Source organism: Delphinus delphis, chromosome 1 (assembly GCF_949987515.2).
Source record: "Delphinus delphis chromosome 1, mDelDel1.2, whole genome shotgun sequence".
NCBI lineage: Eukaryota > Metazoa > Chordata > Mammalia > Artiodactyla > Delphinidae > Delphinus > Delphinus delphis.
In genome coordinates this window covers 78,335,318-78,355,612 of record NC_082683.1, presented here as the reverse complement: position 1 = coordinate 78,355,612, position 20,295 = coordinate 78,335,318, and the positions used below count along the sequence as shown (strand labels likewise).

Here is a 20,295-nt window from a genome sequence, read left to right as displayed (position 1 = left end):
AACAGAACCATTTTAGATGAGATGCTTTTTTTTAAGCCAAAGAGAGCAGACTTTCTGTGCTTGCATCACTAGCATTTGCAGCAAGGACAGGCTTGAGGGAGACAGATTTATATACGTACATATACGTGGATTATTTCGTGTAACAGGCAGAATTTGAATAGAGATCCCCACTTCCACACTACCCAGAGGAGCCAGTGTGCCTACCTGGAGTGCATCAGCTCTTTAGCAGAGTGCCTTAGTAGCACATTTTTTTTTCTTCCATCGGATGTATTCCCATATCAAGATATCAAAGATGATTAAGTTACTAACAAACAGGCTTCTGATTTTTAAATTTAATTACCTATTATAATTAAAATAAATTAGCATTTCTAAGGTTGTTCACCAGTACTACATACAATATTGATAGTAAATGGGAAGAACCTCTGTATTTCCTTTTCAGTGATATTTTTTAAATGTTGGTAAAAATGTAAATCAGTTAAATTATAAACGACCAATTCAAGCAAGCTGACCACGGGAGATTATTGTCTTTACTCACTTACAAAATCCTTGCCTAAGGATAAATAACTGTCAGGTATGTGAAAGAATAGAATTTAGGGTTCTGTTGGAGGCAAGGGGAAATTTCGCAAATAATAGTCTATGACAATGCCCTTATGTGAGTTTACACTCCAGAGAAGTGTTTTCTATAGAATGAAATACTTGGCCAATGGAGAAGGCAGCTGGAATTAAAATAACTAGCACAGATTCCTTGGTACACATACAATGAAAACAAAGATAAGGACCCTGTACAGGTGTAAACAAGCTAAAAATGACCTTGGCAAAATATCTTCATGGATTTAAAAAACACCAAAAGCATGCAACTTAACGTTCCCTTCCCTTCACAAGAATGAACTGAAAAACCAAAACAAACAAAACAACCAAAACAAAAAAACAGACGGAACCATCTGTTTCTGTCAGTAGAAAACAGTAATAGATACATTAGGTTCCAGGACAAATAAAACTTTAAAATATTAATATTGAAAAAATACAATTAACTTTTTATTAAAAATACATACTCCTTACTCAGTCTTTGTGTACATTTTGTTTTGTGTGAAAAAGAAAAAAATAATAAAATAGGAAAGGCATTAAGACTACCTAATTATTTATACTGTATTTGGTAGAAGCATGTTTCAGTCAAACTTTAAACAAAAATAAGTTATTCTGTTTTCATTTGCTCCCGGACATCAGAAGGCAGGGTTTCAAACAGAGCATCTTCTACAACTAAACCAGCTCGCTTCAGAGCCCGACAGTCGCCCAGTTCGGGAGGGAGGATTTCAAAGTGATTGCCTTTGACATCTAAATAGGAGAGAAATAGTAAATTTCCAATTTTTGGTGAAAGTACTGATAGGCTGTTTTTCCCAATCTTCAGAGTTTTGAGTTTCTTACAGAAATAGAGTTCATCTGGAAGGCTCTCCACTTTGTTACAAGTGATGGAAAAATACTGTAAACTTTGTAGAACTCCGATCTCAGGCGGGATAAATCTAATGTCGTTGTAGGACAAGTCCAGGTATCGGATCTTGTTGCATAGGAAGAGGTGGGAAGGCAGCACCTCTATTTTGTTGTGACTAAAGAAGAGGCGCTCCAGGCTGGTGAGTTTCTTTATGTGCTCTGGGATGTAGGTGATGCTGTTATGCCACAGTTTTAGCACTGTCAACTTTCTCAAGTGCTGGAAGCTAACGATCTCCTCTATAGACTTCAGATTATTTTCCTTGAGGTCCAATTCCTGGAGGCTCAGCAGGCTGAACACGGCGTGAGGAATGCGCTCCAGGTCACAGTGGACCAGCTCCAGCTCTGTCAGGTTGGTCATCTTCTTCAGATTGTTAAGCATCACCAGCTTGGTGCCATCGTTGTGTATGCACATCTTCTGGAGATGGCTGGAAACGTCAACCACTGCCTGTGGGATTTTGGAAACGTTGCTTTTGATAGAGAGAATTTTAAGGCTTTTGAGATCCCGCAGAGACTCAAGGGTGATATTTTTGGAAATATCGTGACTTAGAGAGCCAACCAGGTAGAGCTCCTCCAGGTTCCGGAGGCCATACATCCAGGGGGGCAGCTCCCTCATATCATCAAACTTGACGCTCAAGACCTTGAGGTTCTCCTTCAGGAAGGAGAGCGCCGCGCTGTGGATTTTGACCGAGCACTGGTGCAGAGAGAGCTCCTGGAGATTGTCTAGCTGTGCAATGGTGGCTGGTATCATGACATTCTTAATGATTTCAAGTTTTAGAGACTGCAACTCCGTGATTTCAAAAACAGTGTCTGGAAGGCCAGAGAGCATGATGAGAGGCAATTCCAGGCGGTTATGGGCATTCGTCTGCAGCTTCTGCCTCAGTTTATCCGGAGTCCACTCGTTGTTTAAGTTCAGCTGCTTTAATTTGTTTTCACTCACTTCAGATAGGAACACTGCAAATCTCTTGGAATACAGAGGGTCGTACTGATCTATCATATGAAGCATAAAAGCAAAGTCATTTTTCACGTCTGGAATATCATCAATTCCAGTTTCCTGCCGGACGTACTCAAAAGAGTACTCCCTCAGAGAACGGTAGAACAGCCAGTATAAGGTATAAAGGCACGTCAATCCGTAGATACTTACAAAGCACAAGTAGCAAAAGGAGAGTTTCGAGAACAAGTGTGCCATGGTGTGATTGCAGGAAAAGTTCTTATATCCAGTCATGTCCTGAATGTCAACATTGCAGTCCACTGTAAATTGGACTTTGGAAACCAGGGCGCTATTATATGCAATGATGATTAGGAATTTTATAACCTTAAGTACAGTCTGACGAACATACATGGCGTATAATATATCACCTTCTTCTACGTGCAGCCTGAACTTCTTCACCTTCTCAAATAAAGCCTTCGCTTGCTCACCCTCCTTCTTATCTAGAGCCCCTGCAGTGGATTTGTCAACCACAAACTTCTCAGGAATTGACTTTAAAGACTGAGAGTTGACCAGGCCGCCTTCCGGACCAGACGGGGTGGCGTTGGACCTGCTCACGTTCTTCCTGTTGTCCTTTTCTTCTGAGTCCTCCCCAGACACTTCAGATAAAGCCCGTGTGGTCCAGGGAGAGTCAAAACACTTCCCCAGGATCGAGATGAAATGTTCTATTTTGGAGCTGGAACCGGGGAATTTGAACCAAAAGTTGCTACAGAGCATGAAGACCAGGGTATGGATGAGGACAAGGTAAGGGAAATACTTGGCGTACCAGTGGAGGGCTCGCTCATAGCACATCTGGTTAATGAAGCTGTACTGCTGAAGGTCCAAATCCGTCTTCAGTCCTTTCATTTCCACAGTGACTGGGTTAGTGGGAGACGGTTTCGGTGGAGGCAGTGGGGTGGTACTGGCCACTGCTTGAGAGACATTCGAAACGGAAGACTGGTTCTGAGAAGCCTGCACTCTTTTTGGAAGGCAGATTATCTTGTCTTGCATGACCTGAAACAAAGAAAGAATATTTTCAAATTATATTACTCAAAGAGCTTTCATAATGTCATTAGTGCGAAGAAAGCAGCAATACCATCCAATAAATGTGCATTTCCTTTGCCTGGAGAATACAATGTTCAATTCCAGCACCGAGATTTTTATTCTTAGCCCACATGTTGGAAAAATGAATTGTATCAATATATCTTTGTTCACCATGTCTAACTCAGGACACAAAACGCAGCAGTTTTTTAGGACACAGAACGATTCACAACAAAATAAATAGTTAAAGAACATTCATGTATTTAAAAAAATTTGCATTTCTTCTCTCACTGAAGCCTGGGAGAATCAGTCATTGGTCTGGGAAATACATCTTCTTATCAGACTCAGTCTTGAATTGGATGGCTCCCAAGACTGATATTAGTTTCTGTACGAGAAGCATTAAAAGGAGGAAATACGGGAGAAATTCCCGTCTTTATTGTATCCTCTTTTCTTTCTATCCATATCTTAGACATGCGTAGATGAACGTGAATGGCTTTAATAAAATGGGAATTTACTAAGCTTTTGTAAAAACTATTTCTTCAGACAGAGATGAAAAAATACAGAAATGTTCGATAGTAAAATAGTTATGTCTAAACTTGCTGCTTTTCACACAAAATATTACATCAACTTCTATCCCTCTACCAATGCTTCAATTTGTTGAAAAGAATATTAAGCCCTAAGAATGTCCAGCAGTCTCATAAGATTGCAGTTTGGGTAAGAGAGAACACATTCTTTCTGAAGATGAGGGAGGATGAGGCAAAATACTCCTTGAATCAACCTGGAGGAATCATCCCCAGGAAGAAGTACACGTAAGTGGAATCATCTGGACAATAAGCAAACAGTTCAGAGAAAGAATAATAACCAAGAAATTGATGGTAATAACATGGAATTGATAATGCAGGGGAAGTCTATTTGTACCTTATTAGGCCAAATGGCTGAAAATCCATAGAGTATCATGATTTTGCAACAGCAAAGCTCTTTATGTTGATTCTAGAAGTAGAAACTGACTCTATTACAAAGTAGACTGCTATGGCATGAGAATATGACCATAACCTGGTGACATGGGAGATAAAGCCCCATAGAGAAAAGTATTTACAAGGTTTGACAATGCAGCGGAGCACCCAACCCTTAGTTGAGTGTCCGATACATAGGAGACCATCAGTATTTGCTGAGAAAGTGAGTGAATCTAGAACTGACACTAGTCCTTCCAATTCAGAGTTGCATAGGTCTGGGTGTAGACCACACGTCTCCTAGGGATGAAGATAAGGATGGTGATTATAGTGATGACAGCAACAAACTTTCTGTTGTATTTAATATGCAATCCTGTTCCAATAATGTCATGGGTATTAATTATTTTAATTGTCACCTTCACCTGATAAGGCAGGCACTCCTTTTATCCCAATTTCACAGATGAGGAGACCAAGCCACAGAAAGGTTAAGTAACTTGCTTAATGTTATCAAGCCCAGGCCACCTGGACCCAGAGCCCACATTCTTATTTTATTTTATTGAATTTCTAGGATTAAACCAAAAAGATCTCAATTTGACTTTATCCTAAGTAACAAATTACCTTATATAAATTATACATATTTTAGGGAAAAGCTTTTCTCTCCCCATATCCTATGCAGATAACAATGAAAGAATGAGGTTAGGGGAAGAGAGGAAGTTTCATTTATAAAGATTTATAAAGGCTCCAGCCTAAAAGATATAGCAGGGGGCTACTACTTACTATGTAAATCAAAAGAAGGCAGGGAAGAAAAACAAATGTAATTGCATTCAGAGGGTTCAATGGCTACAGAGGTGTGAGAATGTTTGAGAATGCCTTCAAACATTTTAATCACTTACCTGATGTTAAACATGCCCACGTTTGTGGGCATATATATGTCTACTTATAATTATACCCATAAAGTATTGCCAATCCATATGTCAAATATTAGAAAACTTAATTATTTTTCCTTTAAGTTTAAAATAAACATAAAGCTTTCATTTTAATCTCATCTCAATGGGGCATGCTTTATATTTCTTGGAGGTCAAACACTCTACCTTGGAAACCTCTGGAACAGAAAAGAGTAAGAGAAAGTCTTGACAGATGCCGGATTATCCTGAAGAAATATCAAAGAGAAAAAGTAAGAAAGTCAGTGTTTGGGGCCATATTCTAGATGTTTTCTCATTCGTGGTCTCATTTAATGCCCCCAATAATCTGTGTAGTAGGCATAAGGTAGGCGCTAGAGACCAGCATGGAAAGAAATGCTTCCCCAGCACCTTCTCCAAGAGTGACACCTTTGAGCTAGTATGTTAATATGACATTGTTAATGGTGTGATGAAAATAGAAACGAGCTAGAAGGTAAAAAGGCAGGCACCTTCTGGAGGTGCTAAGTCCCTGCCAAGCAACCAGGTGGCCCCATTACTGCCCCCTGCCCAGCCCTTCTCCAGGCTTGCTCCTCATGGGGAAAGACGATAAACCTCTGGAGCTTGGCTGCTACACAGGGTTTCAGGTTATGTCCTGCACCAGGGTGCCCAGCTGAGGGGCAAGTGTGGGCTGAAATTCTGCTTCTGCCCGCCTCGGTCAGCTGTTCAGCCTCATGGGATGCCTTTTTATATTCTGCACAAAGGTACCTGACTGGCTCGCATCTGCCACGCTAGAGAGGTAGGTCATCTTCTCCCCATTCTACAGAAGAACCCAACTAAAGTTCAGAGAAGTTCAATCACTTGCCCACGTTCACATAGCTAGGAAACAGCAGAGCAGACTAGTATATTTCCACCATTCCAGATAGTCTCCGCATTCCTCCGAGTTTCTGCTACGATGGCTTTAAGAGAACAGCCCAACGTAGGAGGGGAACATGTAGACAATCTCCAGAAGTTCCTCTCCGCCTTCTGATGTCATATTTCTTTCAATCTTCACAAAGATGTAATTTTTAAAATGTGCCTATTTAAATCCCAGGAAGGTAGAGACAGTGCTCTATTTTCCAGAAGCTGTTAACTACTCAGAAATGAGCACAGAGTAGAAAAAGATGCTGGAATTTAGTCACCACGAACAATTGCTGCTCATGCTGCCAAGAGAACACATCCTAAGAAGACTCCAGCAGAGACACAGCTCATAGTTGAAGTCCCAAAGAATGTGATGGCCGGTTGTCTATCCAGGACTACGAAAAGGAAGAGGGCAGGTTACGGAGTCCAACAGTAAAGAGTGTGAGGACTTAAACAGTGAAATAGCCACAGGAGAGAGGAAGGAAGTTATCTTCCGTGGTTAATGGAAACTTTGCAACACTGAGAAGAATTGGGAGAAGCATCAATATTTTCAAAGGTAGAGTAAAACAGAGAAAGAAGACAGAAAAAAATAAGGCAGATAGGTTTCTTTTAAAAAAAGAAAAGGGTAAAGGGTGTTTCTGGGGGATATCTGTAAATAGCAGCTTGTAAGAACTTGAAAGTTTCTGCTTCACCTTTTCTGCTCTTTTGAGAAGCTTGTCTAATTAAACCTATACCTCACTTCTTTTTGCCTTTACCCAGAAATTTAAAGATTAAAGTACAAAACAAGCCTTAAGGAAAGGCTGCAAAACAAATTGCAAAGGCATAATGGTAGGGTTCCAGGCTGCCGGTGCAGGGCTAAGGGAGAGTGCTTGGGGTAAGACCAGGGAGAAAGCCACCGCCCACATCCCATCCTACAAACCATCGAGGCTCAGACCATCACCACCAGCTCATACACACACATGTCATTATGACGAGGAATCCCATCCTTTTCTTCTGGGGACAGCCCTCAGACTGCCTTTGGATGAAAAAGCATTGAGACTAGAGATACACAGAGTCTTTATATAGAGGGAGGGCGAGAAAGAGGGGAAAGAAATGAGGGTAGGAGGAAGAGAAAAAAATTTAAAAAACAAGATGAACAAGAGAATCTGATCCACAATATAGCAAGGTGAGAACGTTACTCTCCTAAAAGCAGATACGAGAATAATTCTTCAAAAAAAAATTTTTTTTTTTTGATGTGGACCATTTTTAAAGTCTTTATTGAATTTGTTACAATATTGCTTCTGTTTTATGTTTTGGTTTTTTGGCCACTGAGGCATGTGGGATCTTAGCTCCCCAACCAGGTGTCAAACCCACAGCCCCTGCATTGGAAGGTGAAGTCTTAACCACTGGACCACCAGAGAAGTCCTCCATGAGAATAATTCTTGAACGAAATCATCTACTTTCAAGAAAACATCTCAGTTTGGGAATGAGGAAGATAGGGATATAGAAGGAGGTGAGTCACTGAGGGCAAAGGTCAGGTGAAGCCAGGCAACAAAGATGCTAACCGCCCCCCACCCCCACCCCGCGCTGTATTGGGATGAACAGGCTTGGAGGTAGGAGGAGTGAGTCAGCAGAGCAGAGAGGGGCTAGAATCGAAGGAAATAGCTCAAGCAACATGGTAGGAGGCTGGGGTGTACACTCATTATTTCTATTTTGAGATGTAAATACCTTTCACTCTTCCCTAAACCTTTGGTAAAATCGGCTAAATGCACACATACACCCCTATTATGAATGAATTTTGTGGAAATCACAGCAAAAATAGGACTAAATTTCATGCTTGGATCAAAACTGAACAGACAAGGAGAGTTTGCCTGGGATGCTAAAAATCTATAAACTGTTTCCATGGAAGCAGGAACTGGGACCATGAGAACCTAATTCTTCTATGAGTCCGTCAGAACTTAGGCCACGGACTGGAATTTGATCCAATATCCTCTAGGTCCTACGGAGCAGCTGACATCCAGTAACATAAGTATATAAAATGCTCCTCAAGACTTTACAGTGAAAGTTCCTAGAGGAATAAAAAATATACATGTAAAATTGTTCCATGTCTGTCATAATATCTAGGTAATATCTCTGGAAAAGAAACACAAGGGTTGCAGTGATTGGAGAAATGGGCTCACTAAAGTTGGATTCATGAATTCCCATTTGCAAATTATTTTGAGATAACACCACAGCTGTTTTTGAAAAAAAATTCTAAGGTCAATGAAATCAACTGAAGTTCTTGCTTTTACTTTCTACAGGGGGATGTCTTTCAAGAGAAACGAAGTAAAATTCAAACTTCTTTAAAAAAGGAAGCAACCCATCCAAACTATGCCCTGAAACGCTGCTCAGATCTAGGAAAAGAAATCAAATATTTTAAATTGTAATTATCACATTTATACTAGCAAAGAGATGCATTTTTAAGTAGAGTATGTACACTCTAGATCACATATTGAAATACCTCGCATGGTCAATGTAAACTTAGGGCCTTTTAATAGTAATCATCACAGTTTTAAATCATTAATGTTCATCTACATCTTTGATTGTTTATCTTTGATGATGGTTATTTGATTCTCAGTCCCTTTGTTAGAATCATAACACCCATTATTATAATGTAAAACTAAGATCTACTTAATTTAGGCAGTTTCCAGAAAAGGACTGCGGTGAGAAGCAGCAGGGAACAGTGGTACCATGTTGAAACAGTTTCACATTTGCATGAATGAGACACCAAAGGGCTGAGGTTCAAACCAAACCAAACCAAACCAAACCACTTAGCTTCAGAGAAACGGCTTGATATAACAAAAATAGAGCAACATAAATAAAGGCCAGCTTATCTGTTACATGAGGGAGACATAAATGACATCGATGGCGGTGGTGTAGGATGTGTAGAACACAAGTGCTGAGTAGTTCTGCGTGTGCCTCAGGAAAAGTCAACCATTGTGGAGGCTCTGCTGTACGTCAGATATGTTAGAGATACCAAGAGCAATGTGCCCTTCCAGGTCAAGCACAGGAGAAAGACAACTGAATCAGTCATGAGTGTTGCAAGTGCTCAAATTCATGCTCGTCTTTCACAATGAACTTTATAATCAACTTTATAGTCTAGATCCAGAAAAAAAAAAAAACAACTTGGTGGTATTTTTATTGGGATTACATTACATTTATAAATTAATTTAAGAAGCACTGACATCTTTATGGTGTTGATTCTTCCTCTCCATGGTGTGTGTTTCCACTTGTTCAATCTAATTTTCTGTCTCCCAAGAGTGTTTCATAGCTTTCCCCAAATAGATTTTGGACATTTATTGTTAAGTTATGCTTAAACATTTTATTTTTTGCTATTATAAATCTTTTTTAAAAAACACACATTAAGCACAGAAGGGAGCATCCTCCCTTCACCTTTCCTACTCCCTTGCCGTTCCTTAGGAAGCCCTGATAAGCTTGGTGTGCACTCTTCTAGATCTATATCTGTGCATTTACAGAAACATGACATATAAACACATGGGATCTTCCTACATGAGTTGTTCTTGCACCTTGAGTTTTTCACTCTCATAGTATGTCTTGGAGACCTTAACACATCGGCACATAGGGATCTACTTCATTCTAAGGGCCACATTATTACATGGTGTGGATGTGCTATAATTTATTAAAAACATTCCAATGACGATGTGCATTTAGGCAATTTATTAAAAACATTCCAACGACAGTGCCAGTCTCAAAAAAGTACATGCTGCCTGATTTTACATGGCATTCTGCAAATCAGGCCAGAGAACAGATCAGCGGTTGCCAGAGGTTCACTGCAAAGGTTCAGAACCAGGGAATTCCTTGGGGTGTTGAGATTCTTTTTATCCTGCGTGGTGTTACAAGAATTTATGCATGTTTTAAAATTTAAATAGATACCTTGTTTTGATAAAGAGTGCATTTTAGAAATGCTGTCTAATATTAACAGAGCTCCACTGGCTTTTTTCTGTTTTTTAAATATCCTTCTTTAATCTCTATTTTGCACCTTTGTCTGTGATTTTGTTTTATTTTTTTAGGTGTCTGTTTTATGTATTTTTAAAAAAATCTAAACTAATCACCTCTTTCTCTTACAACTGAATTTAATCTATTACATTATTTTGCTAACCTCACTCATATTGGGATATTTACTGATATTTGGATTTATTTCCATAATTTTATTTTGTTTTTTTAACATGTTCATTGGAGTGTAATTGCTTTACCATGGTGTGCTGTATAACAAAGTGAATCAGCTATACATATACATATATCCCCATATCCCCTCCCTCTTGCGCCTCCCTCTCCACATTTTTATTTCTATATATACCATTTCTTCCTTCTTCCTGTTTTCTGTTGCATTGATAACATCTTCCACATCTCCTGTTTTCCATCCTGCTTCAGCTGGTTGGGAAGGTGAAGATTAAATTTCTGTAATAAAGGTTATCTATAATTTCTCAAAACATATACACTTAAAGCTTTTCAGAATCCCTACCTCCCCTTCCAAGCATGTTTTAACTAGCCGCTGAACCATCCCGTTTTGTTGCTCCCAGAGTTTGTTTTAGCTTTCCTTTGAAACACACAATTAAAAAAAAATAATCTGTAGTTGCTTGTGATTATTTACATATTTATCATGTGCTCACCAATTTTCTTAGATCCTTTATCTTGCCCCTGGGTTCCTTTTCCTTTTGATTAAAGTATCTCCCTTAATAATTCTCTAGGGTAGCTTTGAAGATTTTACCTTTAACCCCAGATCTTCTATAGTTTCACTTTAATTTTAAGTGTATGTAGATGAACACTGCTTGGTATCTGTAGCTAAGGATTTGACTTTCTTCAATTTTGGAAAACTTTAGCAAAATCTCCTTAAATAATTGCTTCAAAACTTGCTTCATCATTTCTTCCATTTTTTCCTGCAATTCCTATTAGATGTACGTTAGAGTCTCTCAACTGATCTTCCACGGGTGTGTGTTTGTGCTTTTTAATACCTGTCTCTCTCTGTGCTGGCCTCTGGGTAACTCAGAACTCTTATCTAATTCATTACATCTTTCTACAACTGAGTACAGTGTCATTATTCTACCTATTGATATTTTAAAGTTCAGTGGCTTTTTTATTTCCATGATCTCTAAATTTTTTATATCCATTTGATCTTATGTCATATCTACCTACTTTTTAATATTATTTCTTTGACCACTCTAAATCTATTTTTTCTGCTTTTTATTTTATTTTTTTTTGAACTTTTTTTTTTTTTTTTGGTACGCGGGCCTCTCGCTGTTGTGACCTCTCCCGTTGCGGAGCACAGGCTCCGGACGCGCAGGCCCAGCGGCCATGGCTCACGGGCCCAGCCGCTCCGCGGCATGTGGGATCTTCCCGGACCGGGGCACGAACCCGTGTCCCCTGCATCGGCAGGCGGACTCTCAACCACTGCGCCACCAGGGAAGCCCTTTTCTGAACTTTTTAAAGTAAATGTATTTATTTTAACTTCACTGCTTGTTTTAAAACTTAGTTTCATCTCAAGTGGAGAGTATCAATATTCCAACTGTCAGTTTTGCTGAGAGAGTTTCTTAACATAATTTTCTTCACGTGTTCTGGGTGGTAGACTTGTTCTGAGATTGTTTTCTCTTGCGCACTCTTTTGTGGTTTCTGCACCCAGCTCCCCAGTCCACCATTAGGGCTCGTCATGGTGTTTTGATGTTCTACTGTGATGTCAGGATCTCACAGTTCCAGTCAGGGAGACATGGGCAGGCTGACTCAGTTCCTGGTTGGGAGGCACCCCAGATGCACGGTTTCCTCTGAAGTACCAGCTCCAGCGGCCAGTTAATTGCCATTCTTTTTAGCTTCCTTTTGGGAGTGAGGACCTTTGGCTCCAAACAGTGACCAGGCTCCGGTCTCTTATCTTGCTTGGTGCATTTTTAGTTCCTTTACTGGCAGGAGCTGAGCTCCTGGCCGCTACTGCCTGCGTTTGGATGACAGCCCAGCTGTTGCTTCAGCCCCACTCAGTATTCCATTTGTGCTCCACAGAAGTGTTTATCTTGTTTTTGAGTCCATGTATGCATTTTTGGTACCTCCTTTTATATTTTATCATGGCTATACCCGTTGAACACAGGGAGTGTTTTCAAGCATAACTCTTGCTTTACTATCTTTTCATAAGAGAGAGACAGTGTGCTGTAATATAAAATTAGTCTCAAGACTACCATTATGAAGAATCAACATTGCTTGGGTAGCGCCAAACAAGGTAAACCTGCAATGTCAAATTCCTCTCCCCACAAGAAAAGGCTGGACTTCTTTATACATCTCCCCCTAACAGCATATGAGAGTACTTATTTTCCTACAACCTCAACAATTAAGTACAATATTTTTTCTATGAACTGTAACCCCCAAATTATTTCTCTGGTTTAGACTTTAAATCTTAGTTATGACTCTATTATCACTGAAAGGAGTGAGAAAACTTGCTGCATATGGTGAAACAGCAGGCATCATTCCAATATGTTAATGTGTGACCCGGGGGTATTCTCTAGATTGTGATCTGTTCGTTTAAAAGATGGTGCTTTAACTTGGTTATGGCAAGTTGGATACAGACATGTAGACTGGAGCCACAAAGTGGCAGGTGGGCCAACAGAAAGGTGATTATCTTTTACCCTCCCTCCACTCCATAGATTCAAATACAACTGGTTCCAAAGGGTTGCACCCTGAAGCTGATTGTCCAGATTTGTCCCCAGTCTGATAGAACAAAACAAGCTATCTCTGCTGATCTGAGAGTGACCTAGCAAGAAACAGATCCCAAAGACCTATTCCCCAGGGCTTGTTCGGAGAGATACTAAGGACAGACTATCCATATAGTCTAAAACTATAAGGACAGTTTATAACTTATTGAATATCTACTTTATGCTAACCATTATAGGAAAATCAAGGAGGCATAACTAACGTTCTAAAACTTACTGAATATCTACTTCATTGAATATCTACTAAAACTTATTGAATATTTACTTTATGCTAACCATTATAGGAAAATCAAGGAGGCATAACTAACGTTCTAAAACTTACTGAATATCTACTTTATTGAATATCTACTAAAACTTATTGAATATTTACTTTATGCTAACCATTATAGGAAAATTAAGGCGGCATAACTAAAAGCACTTACAGTCTCGTTGGAGAGACATAAATAGCCACATGAAAAGTCAAACAACAGTGCACGCAAGGCTGTATATATACCATGTGAATGATGTGGTAAATGAAATAAAAGCTAAGGCTTGCAGTGAGCAGAGAAGGATTCATGCAGTAGGAGCAACTTCATTTGGGCCTTGAAGCTGCTGGACTTGGATAGGTTTTGCGGGGAGGGTAAGGTCAGAACCTTGTGGGTTCCAGAGACAGGAGGCAAAGGGCTGCATTTGGGAAGAACAAGGAATAAGATTAAAAAGATGGGACCTCCCTGGCGGTCCAGTGGTTAGGATTCCGAGCTTCCACTGCAGCGGGTGCAGGTTCGACCCTTGGAAGGGGAACTAGGATCCTGCATACCGCACGGCGTGGCCAAAAAAAATTTTTTTTAAATAAATAAATAAAAAGGTGGACTGTTGCTCTTCCTTTCTGAGGTAGACCCATTTCTCCTGGGAAAAGAGATGGAGATACAAGGGAAGGGAATTAACTTTCATGTCACTAAGTTATCAGTTAATGTACAAACTAATTATGTTCTCTCAGAAATAAGATGCTAGAAGACAAAGCATCTATCCTCAAGAGATGTGAGATTTACCTTCATCAGTGATAGGATTAACTCTGAGAATGCAGAATCTGTTTTAAGGCTAACTACTGAAAATATTTTAAGTACCAAGAAATCTTGTTGAGAAAGAAGGAACTGAAAAGGCAGGGAAGATGGTTTTAAAAGGGCGAAGATTTAAGTGATTTCATTCTCAGCAAATGTCATATTCAAAAGGCTTACTATTCTCCAAGTCCAATACATGTGTATTTGGGGGCAATCACCCCTGGAGCACAAAAACAGGCATCCATGATCACCACACACACTGCATCACTCTCACTAACACAAACGAGTCCTTGTCTCCAGGGGAAATGGAAAAGCATAACTGCAAGGGTGTGGCATCATTTCCTGCCTGCTGTGCACATGGTATCTTTCTTCTTTAATGACAATGTTTAAAACTCATGTGTTGGTCAGGAAATAACACCCTGCGTATGGAGGAAGTTTAGACCCAGAGAGTAAAGAGAGAAAGAGAGCGAGCAGTCTAGAGATAATTGACAAACTTTCAGATGTTTATTAATAAACACAAGGGCTGAGTAAAAAGTCTGTTTTTATTGGTTGCTCATTTCCTCAATAGCAACAGGAAAAGGAGAGGCACAAGATCATACCCTGGCACCTCTGGGGCATGAAGGCAATGTCCTAGGGAAAAAAATCGAAGGGGTTGGAGGGGTGAGCTGATTAAAACTTAGATTTTTTTTTTTTTTTTTTTTTATATTTTATTCTCTTTGCGGTACGCGGGCCCCACCCTCGTGGCCTCTCCCGTTGCGGAGCACAGGCTCAGCGGCCGTGGCTCACGGGCCCAGCCGCTCCGCGGCACGTGGGATCCTCCCGGACCGGGGCGCGAACCCGCATCCCCTGCATCGGCAGGCGGACTCCCAACCACTGCGCCACCAGGGAAGCCCTAAAACTTAGATTTTTGAATTAACGAATTCTCTTGGTGATAAGGTATAACAACACTACACTTGCTATAGGATTCATCTGTACATGATTAAAAACCAGACATCAAGCAAATCTTCTCTAGTGAAGCATCATCAGAAATTTCTCTGCTTGAGGAACATAAAATGCCACCAGTCTGGTGGAAGAATTAAACATTGAAAAAGTTAAAGCATAATTACCCGAGTCATTACTATACATTAACAGAACAAAAGTATACAGTTAACTGGAGCAGTTTTTAAGTACTGATTTTCCCTCTATCGTAGTACCTGTGGAAACACAGTGTAATTGGCTATTATCATTTTACCTCCTAGACCAATAAGCTCTCTAAAGGCAAGCTCCAACCTTGTTGACGTTGCCTGGCACAAAGTAAGTATGTACTAAATATGAGGTGAATAAACACACACTGTGCCCCCTCCCCAAAGGAAAACAAACCACAACAACGGCAAGTACACACATGTATAAAATCAGATGCCAGTGGACATCTGGAAAAATTTGCCTTAGCTACCTTCCTCTGAGATGAAACAGCTCACTTCACACAACCTCCAAATTGCCAAGTGATGTCAGCCTAGTGATTCCTAAAGCCGGAGCTAAGTGCTGACTCATTGAAGGTACACAAAGAGAGTGCCAGATTTGGGAGGCACAACCTATTCATTTCATTTCCAAGTGAAAGAAGAAACCATCACACCTACTTTAGGATCCTGTATGCATTTTGATACCTCTCTTAATAAAGGCAATTCTCCTACCACTATGAATATACAGACACTGACTTTTAGAGGGTAAGGATGACTATACATACTATGAATGTGAATTTTTTTTAAACCCTTGGTCAGCCTGAGACTTTCCAGCCATCAAGGATGCTTTCGTTTCCTGTAGCTTGTATTTTAGTTGTATCTATGTTATGTTTTCGTCTCCTTTCTTTTGAGAAAAGCTTCTCCAGGACACAAAAAAAGAAAAGAAAAATGAGGGAGTGGACGAGATTCAAAACTGTTTTCATTTTGCTTCATGGCATTTTCCCATAAGCCAAGTAGACTAATGAATTATTTAATCCATGGCAATTTTTTTTTTTTTTTTTTTTTTTTTTTTTTGCGGTACGCGGGCCTCTCACCGTTGCGGCCTCTCCCGTTGCGGAGCACACGCTCTGGATGCGCAGGCTCAGCGGCCATGGCTCACGGGCCCAGCCGCTCCGCGGCATGTGGGATCTTCCCAAACCGGGGCACAAACCCGTGTCCCCTGCATCAGCAGGCGGACTCTCAACCACTGCGCCATCAGGGAAGCCCGATCCATGGCAATATAAGATCTAAGTGGAAAGCATCCATTTCAAAGTCAAACCATGCGAGAAAATTCAGTGCATCTACAAAAACTATGGATAAACATTAGGAACATATTGTTAGTGATTCATAACCAAGACAATTTGTTTCTGGTGCTTAAAATTTTGAAATATTTATAATTATGCTCTTGAAATAAGAAAAAGCTCTGAAGCGACCCCCAGGGACTGAAACCATAGTTCTGTACTCAACTGACTTATCTCTGGACACCCTGCAGTTCACTGATAAATCTGTGAGCAGTAGTAAGATAAAAGAAATTGGGAGAGTCCCGGAGAAACATAAATCCTCTGGACTATCCACACCAATGTACAAACAGCACAAAGATACAGAATTCTAACACTGGAATCATACAAATAAACAAAAAAGTATTAAAAGAATCTTTTTAAAAAAAGATCATTTATTTTAGAAATTTTCTATAGTAATCAAAGAATAATTTGCTCTAGTACTCGGCAAGTGAATGATGTCAACTGCCAGGCTGTGGTAGCTGTACCTTGTTATGACAAGAAGACTTGTAGGTAAGGTAAGAGTCATGACAATTTATCATTTAGGTGTGGTGGACGGTAGGAGAATTTTTTTCCCAGCCATTATGCTTTTTGGAAGTTAAGCTATCCTGGACTGCAGAAATACCATTAATTTGGTTCCACACATTCCAAGCGAATAGATCTTTTACCATATAAGGTGAATTTCAGTTATGGATTTTTCCTTTTTTCTGACTCATCTAGATGGCTGATCTCTGGGCAGGACTCAAGACTCTTCTTTGTTCCTCCTTACTTCTTTCTAGAAGGAGGGCAAGTAGACATGGCAACATTTCAGGAGTAGTATTAAACCTTGGTGCTCATAAGGGGTTAAGGCTCTGAGTTCAAACAGGGGATCTCTTGGAATTAGTTTGTTTGGAGTCTCTTTTTAGAGCTCCTCTTAGAAGCCATCACTTTGAAGTCTCTCTTCTTCCTTGAAGTTGATGTGATAGGGTGGGTCTGGAGCTGCTCTCTCTTGGAAGTGGATTATACCCTAGGAGGGCCAGGGGAGGATAGCTCACATAAGCTCTCCTCTTGGCTTTAGGGAGAATCAATAGTCAATTTCCTCCTCCCCACCCCTTCCTCACCCTGTCTCCTCCTTGCCCAGGTTCCCCTTTTCTTCATCTGGGCAAACAGAGATTAAAGTACAGGGAAAGAGGGTAAGGAGGCTTCCTGTGCTTCCTCCAGCTTCTGGTCCAGGTCTTCAGCACTTAGGCAAAGGAAGTCCTTGTGACTTAACCGAGTTCTAGCCTAGCTCACCAGGAGAGTGACGGTGAGGTTTGGGGCCAGAGCTTAGTTTTCATTAAATGTTCTTTTGCCTGTCTTGTCCTCTGTCTATATAGCTCCTGCAGATCCTCTGGGAGAGGAAGGCAGATAGCTGTGGGAGGGAAGAATTGGGCATTGTGGACCTTGATCTCAGACTTCTCTCAATCAGAGGCCCAACTCATCACACCTGTGACATATGGAAATGCCCCAGATGAAAAGAAGGCATTTGAAGTCTATAGTTTAAAAGACTAAAAATAATAAATTTCTATTTTACCATCATTTTTTTTTTTCTTATCTGTGAAGTGGAAATGATGCCAAGCCTGCTCCTTTAATAAAACTGGCTCAGAAAGGCCACGTATTTTACCCAAAATCACATGGCAGAGTCCATGCTTTCTGCTTGAAGCTCTGGGGAAAGATTTAACTCTTCTCTTTAATTTACTTGACCTAGCTGAAGTTATAAAAATTAACCAAGATTTTATATTTCCGCTGAGCATATGAGGTTCCTTACAAGGTAAAATGATGATGTAGCTGATGGCCTGCTTATTAGACAAAAGATTTGTGGCGGATACTGCAGAATTTCTAAAAATATTAAGTTAAGAAACTGACCAGTACAATGATACACAAAAGTGATTCAGAAAGGGATCTCTACAACATTGTCTCATCATGCATTAGGTATTTTCTGAGTCCAGTATCCAGCAGCAACATTTTAAAACTTAACATCAACATCCCAAAACATAAGCTAATGTATTGGAATTTAAGATTACACAGCCTTAGCTTTAGGTATCGGTGCAAAGAATCTCACTAGCTCTTAAGACTAATATACCTTGAGTAGGGAGATGCCAACTCAAATTTAAAGTAGCTAACTCTAATATTGCCAGTTAGCATAGTTTATTTCTTGGGAGGGCTAAAGATTTAAACTTGCTATTACATGATGAACAGTCATGTGTACATTTAAAAGCCTTTACTCCTTTATTCTTAGAAATAAAGTGCTGTTACATCTAAAAAGCTGAAAGTCTTATTTGCTAGACACGTCCATGTGGACATTTGCCCCACAAGTCTTATTCTTTGTAACACACCACAACACATTTTTTTTTTCAGGAATATAATTTAAACCATCCTACCTAGAATATCAAGAAACGTGATTTCCCCAGGTAGACTTAACTATCCTTCCTCTTTTGCAGCTATTGCAATATATGGTCATTGCAATATGAACACACACACACACACACACACACACACACACACACACACACACCCCGCAGCAATTATCTTCTGTTTTAGAAGGATGTATGTGAATGTCCATCTTTGCAACAGTTTAAACAACTTCAGGTCCAAGACCAAGTTTTGTGTTGTCAGAACTTAGCACAGTGCCTATAACATCGCATACTGAATAAACTGGTACAATGAATGAATGTGTTATTTTGCTTCTCCAACTATTCCTTAAGCTCCTTTGGGGCAGAGATGGAGCCTTAAATTATTTTTTATTCCCAATAATACCTAACAGTGCTGGGAACCTAGTCAACATTCAATAAATATGCACTGATTTATCTGCAGTTTCATAGCAAAAATTTCATTAAACAGAACACTTCTTGCTATCACCAAATACACTCAAGTAGAAACTAGATATTAATCCATCAAGGAACTATAAAAGATTTCTATACTGGATGAGAACTTATACTAAATCACCTCTAAATTCTTTTCCAATTCTGAAATTCTATTATTTTTATTTTTAAAAGACATTTAACTAGTGCAGGATTATAACCTTCTTAGATTAGAATAAACAAATATCATGAAAATATCACCATGACTCAGAAACCACTAAATTTTAAACGAATTTTAAAAAATCTCCAAAAGACTAAAGTATACTAAATAGTTAATGAACATTAGCAAGCCCTCAAAAGTTCATTTGAAAACTCGTTGTTTAGAAAGAAGAAACCATTTTCCCACAAAACAACATGGAGGTTTTTAGGCTCTCAGGGCAGTTCATAAAATCTATTCCATGGGTACAAGATCAAGTACTAATACTGTTACAGAACTCAATCAACACTCATAATGTGGTTTATTTGGGGATGCCCGAAATATTCTTCTCCATACGACATCTGTATGAATGGGCAATCATCCGGGTAAGAAAAACCTGGTTTTCACCATGGCATTCAACTTTATTATAAAACAACCACATATGGCCAAAACATAAATTCTCAGTTCTGTAAAAATATACTTCATTGGTCTCACTGAAATGATTCTGTAACTTGCTCTACTGAGGTGCCTCAATGTCTATCGTTTCTTAAGTTTCTCTGTCACAACAGCATGATTTTTTTTTATACACAGACTTTGGCTGTAGTTTTCTAACATGTGAGGGCATATAACATATACAAGTCAGGAATTGTTGATCTATTATTAGCACATTTTTGCGGTACATCCTCAAAGGACTTTTTCTTTCAGGTTTATTGCTCAAGCATAAGGGCCTGTCTCCCTTCTCTGGCACTAGGTTTATGCTAATTATTCTAGAGAGGATGCTCCTAGTATTCCTGTCCAGCTCTGCAGAGTGCTGTGGTTAATCTCTGATGCTACTAAAGAGAGATCATTTGCTGCTGGCCGCTTTTTCTACTTTTTGCAGGGGAGATCTGATTTTTATCACCTTGTCGTTAATTATCCCACACAAAGCTCTCCTCCATCAGTTTATGATCCAGTTTTAAATGACAGTTTGTACAATTGTTTTTATTATTAAAAGAGTCAATGAATTCTTAGAGCTGCTGAAGCACATT

At 39.7% G+C, this 20,295-nt stretch overlaps 1 protein-coding gene across 1 annotated transcript in view; it reads right to left on the bottom strand.

Moving 5' to 3' along the window:
• Positions 1 to 204: 204 nt before the first annotated feature.
• LRRC8C (leucine rich repeat containing 8 VRAC subunit C) overlaps positions 205 to 20,295 on the bottom strand; it is an 88,423-nt gene continuing 68,332 nt past the window's right edge. The window contains exon 3 of the mRNA XM_060006371.1: positions 205 to 3,463. Within this exon, the coding sequence (XP_059862354.1) occupies positions 1,193 to 3,463 (2,271 nt within the window). The 3' untranslated portion in view covers positions 205 to 1,192. The remainder of the gene's footprint in view (positions 3,464 to 20,295) is intronic.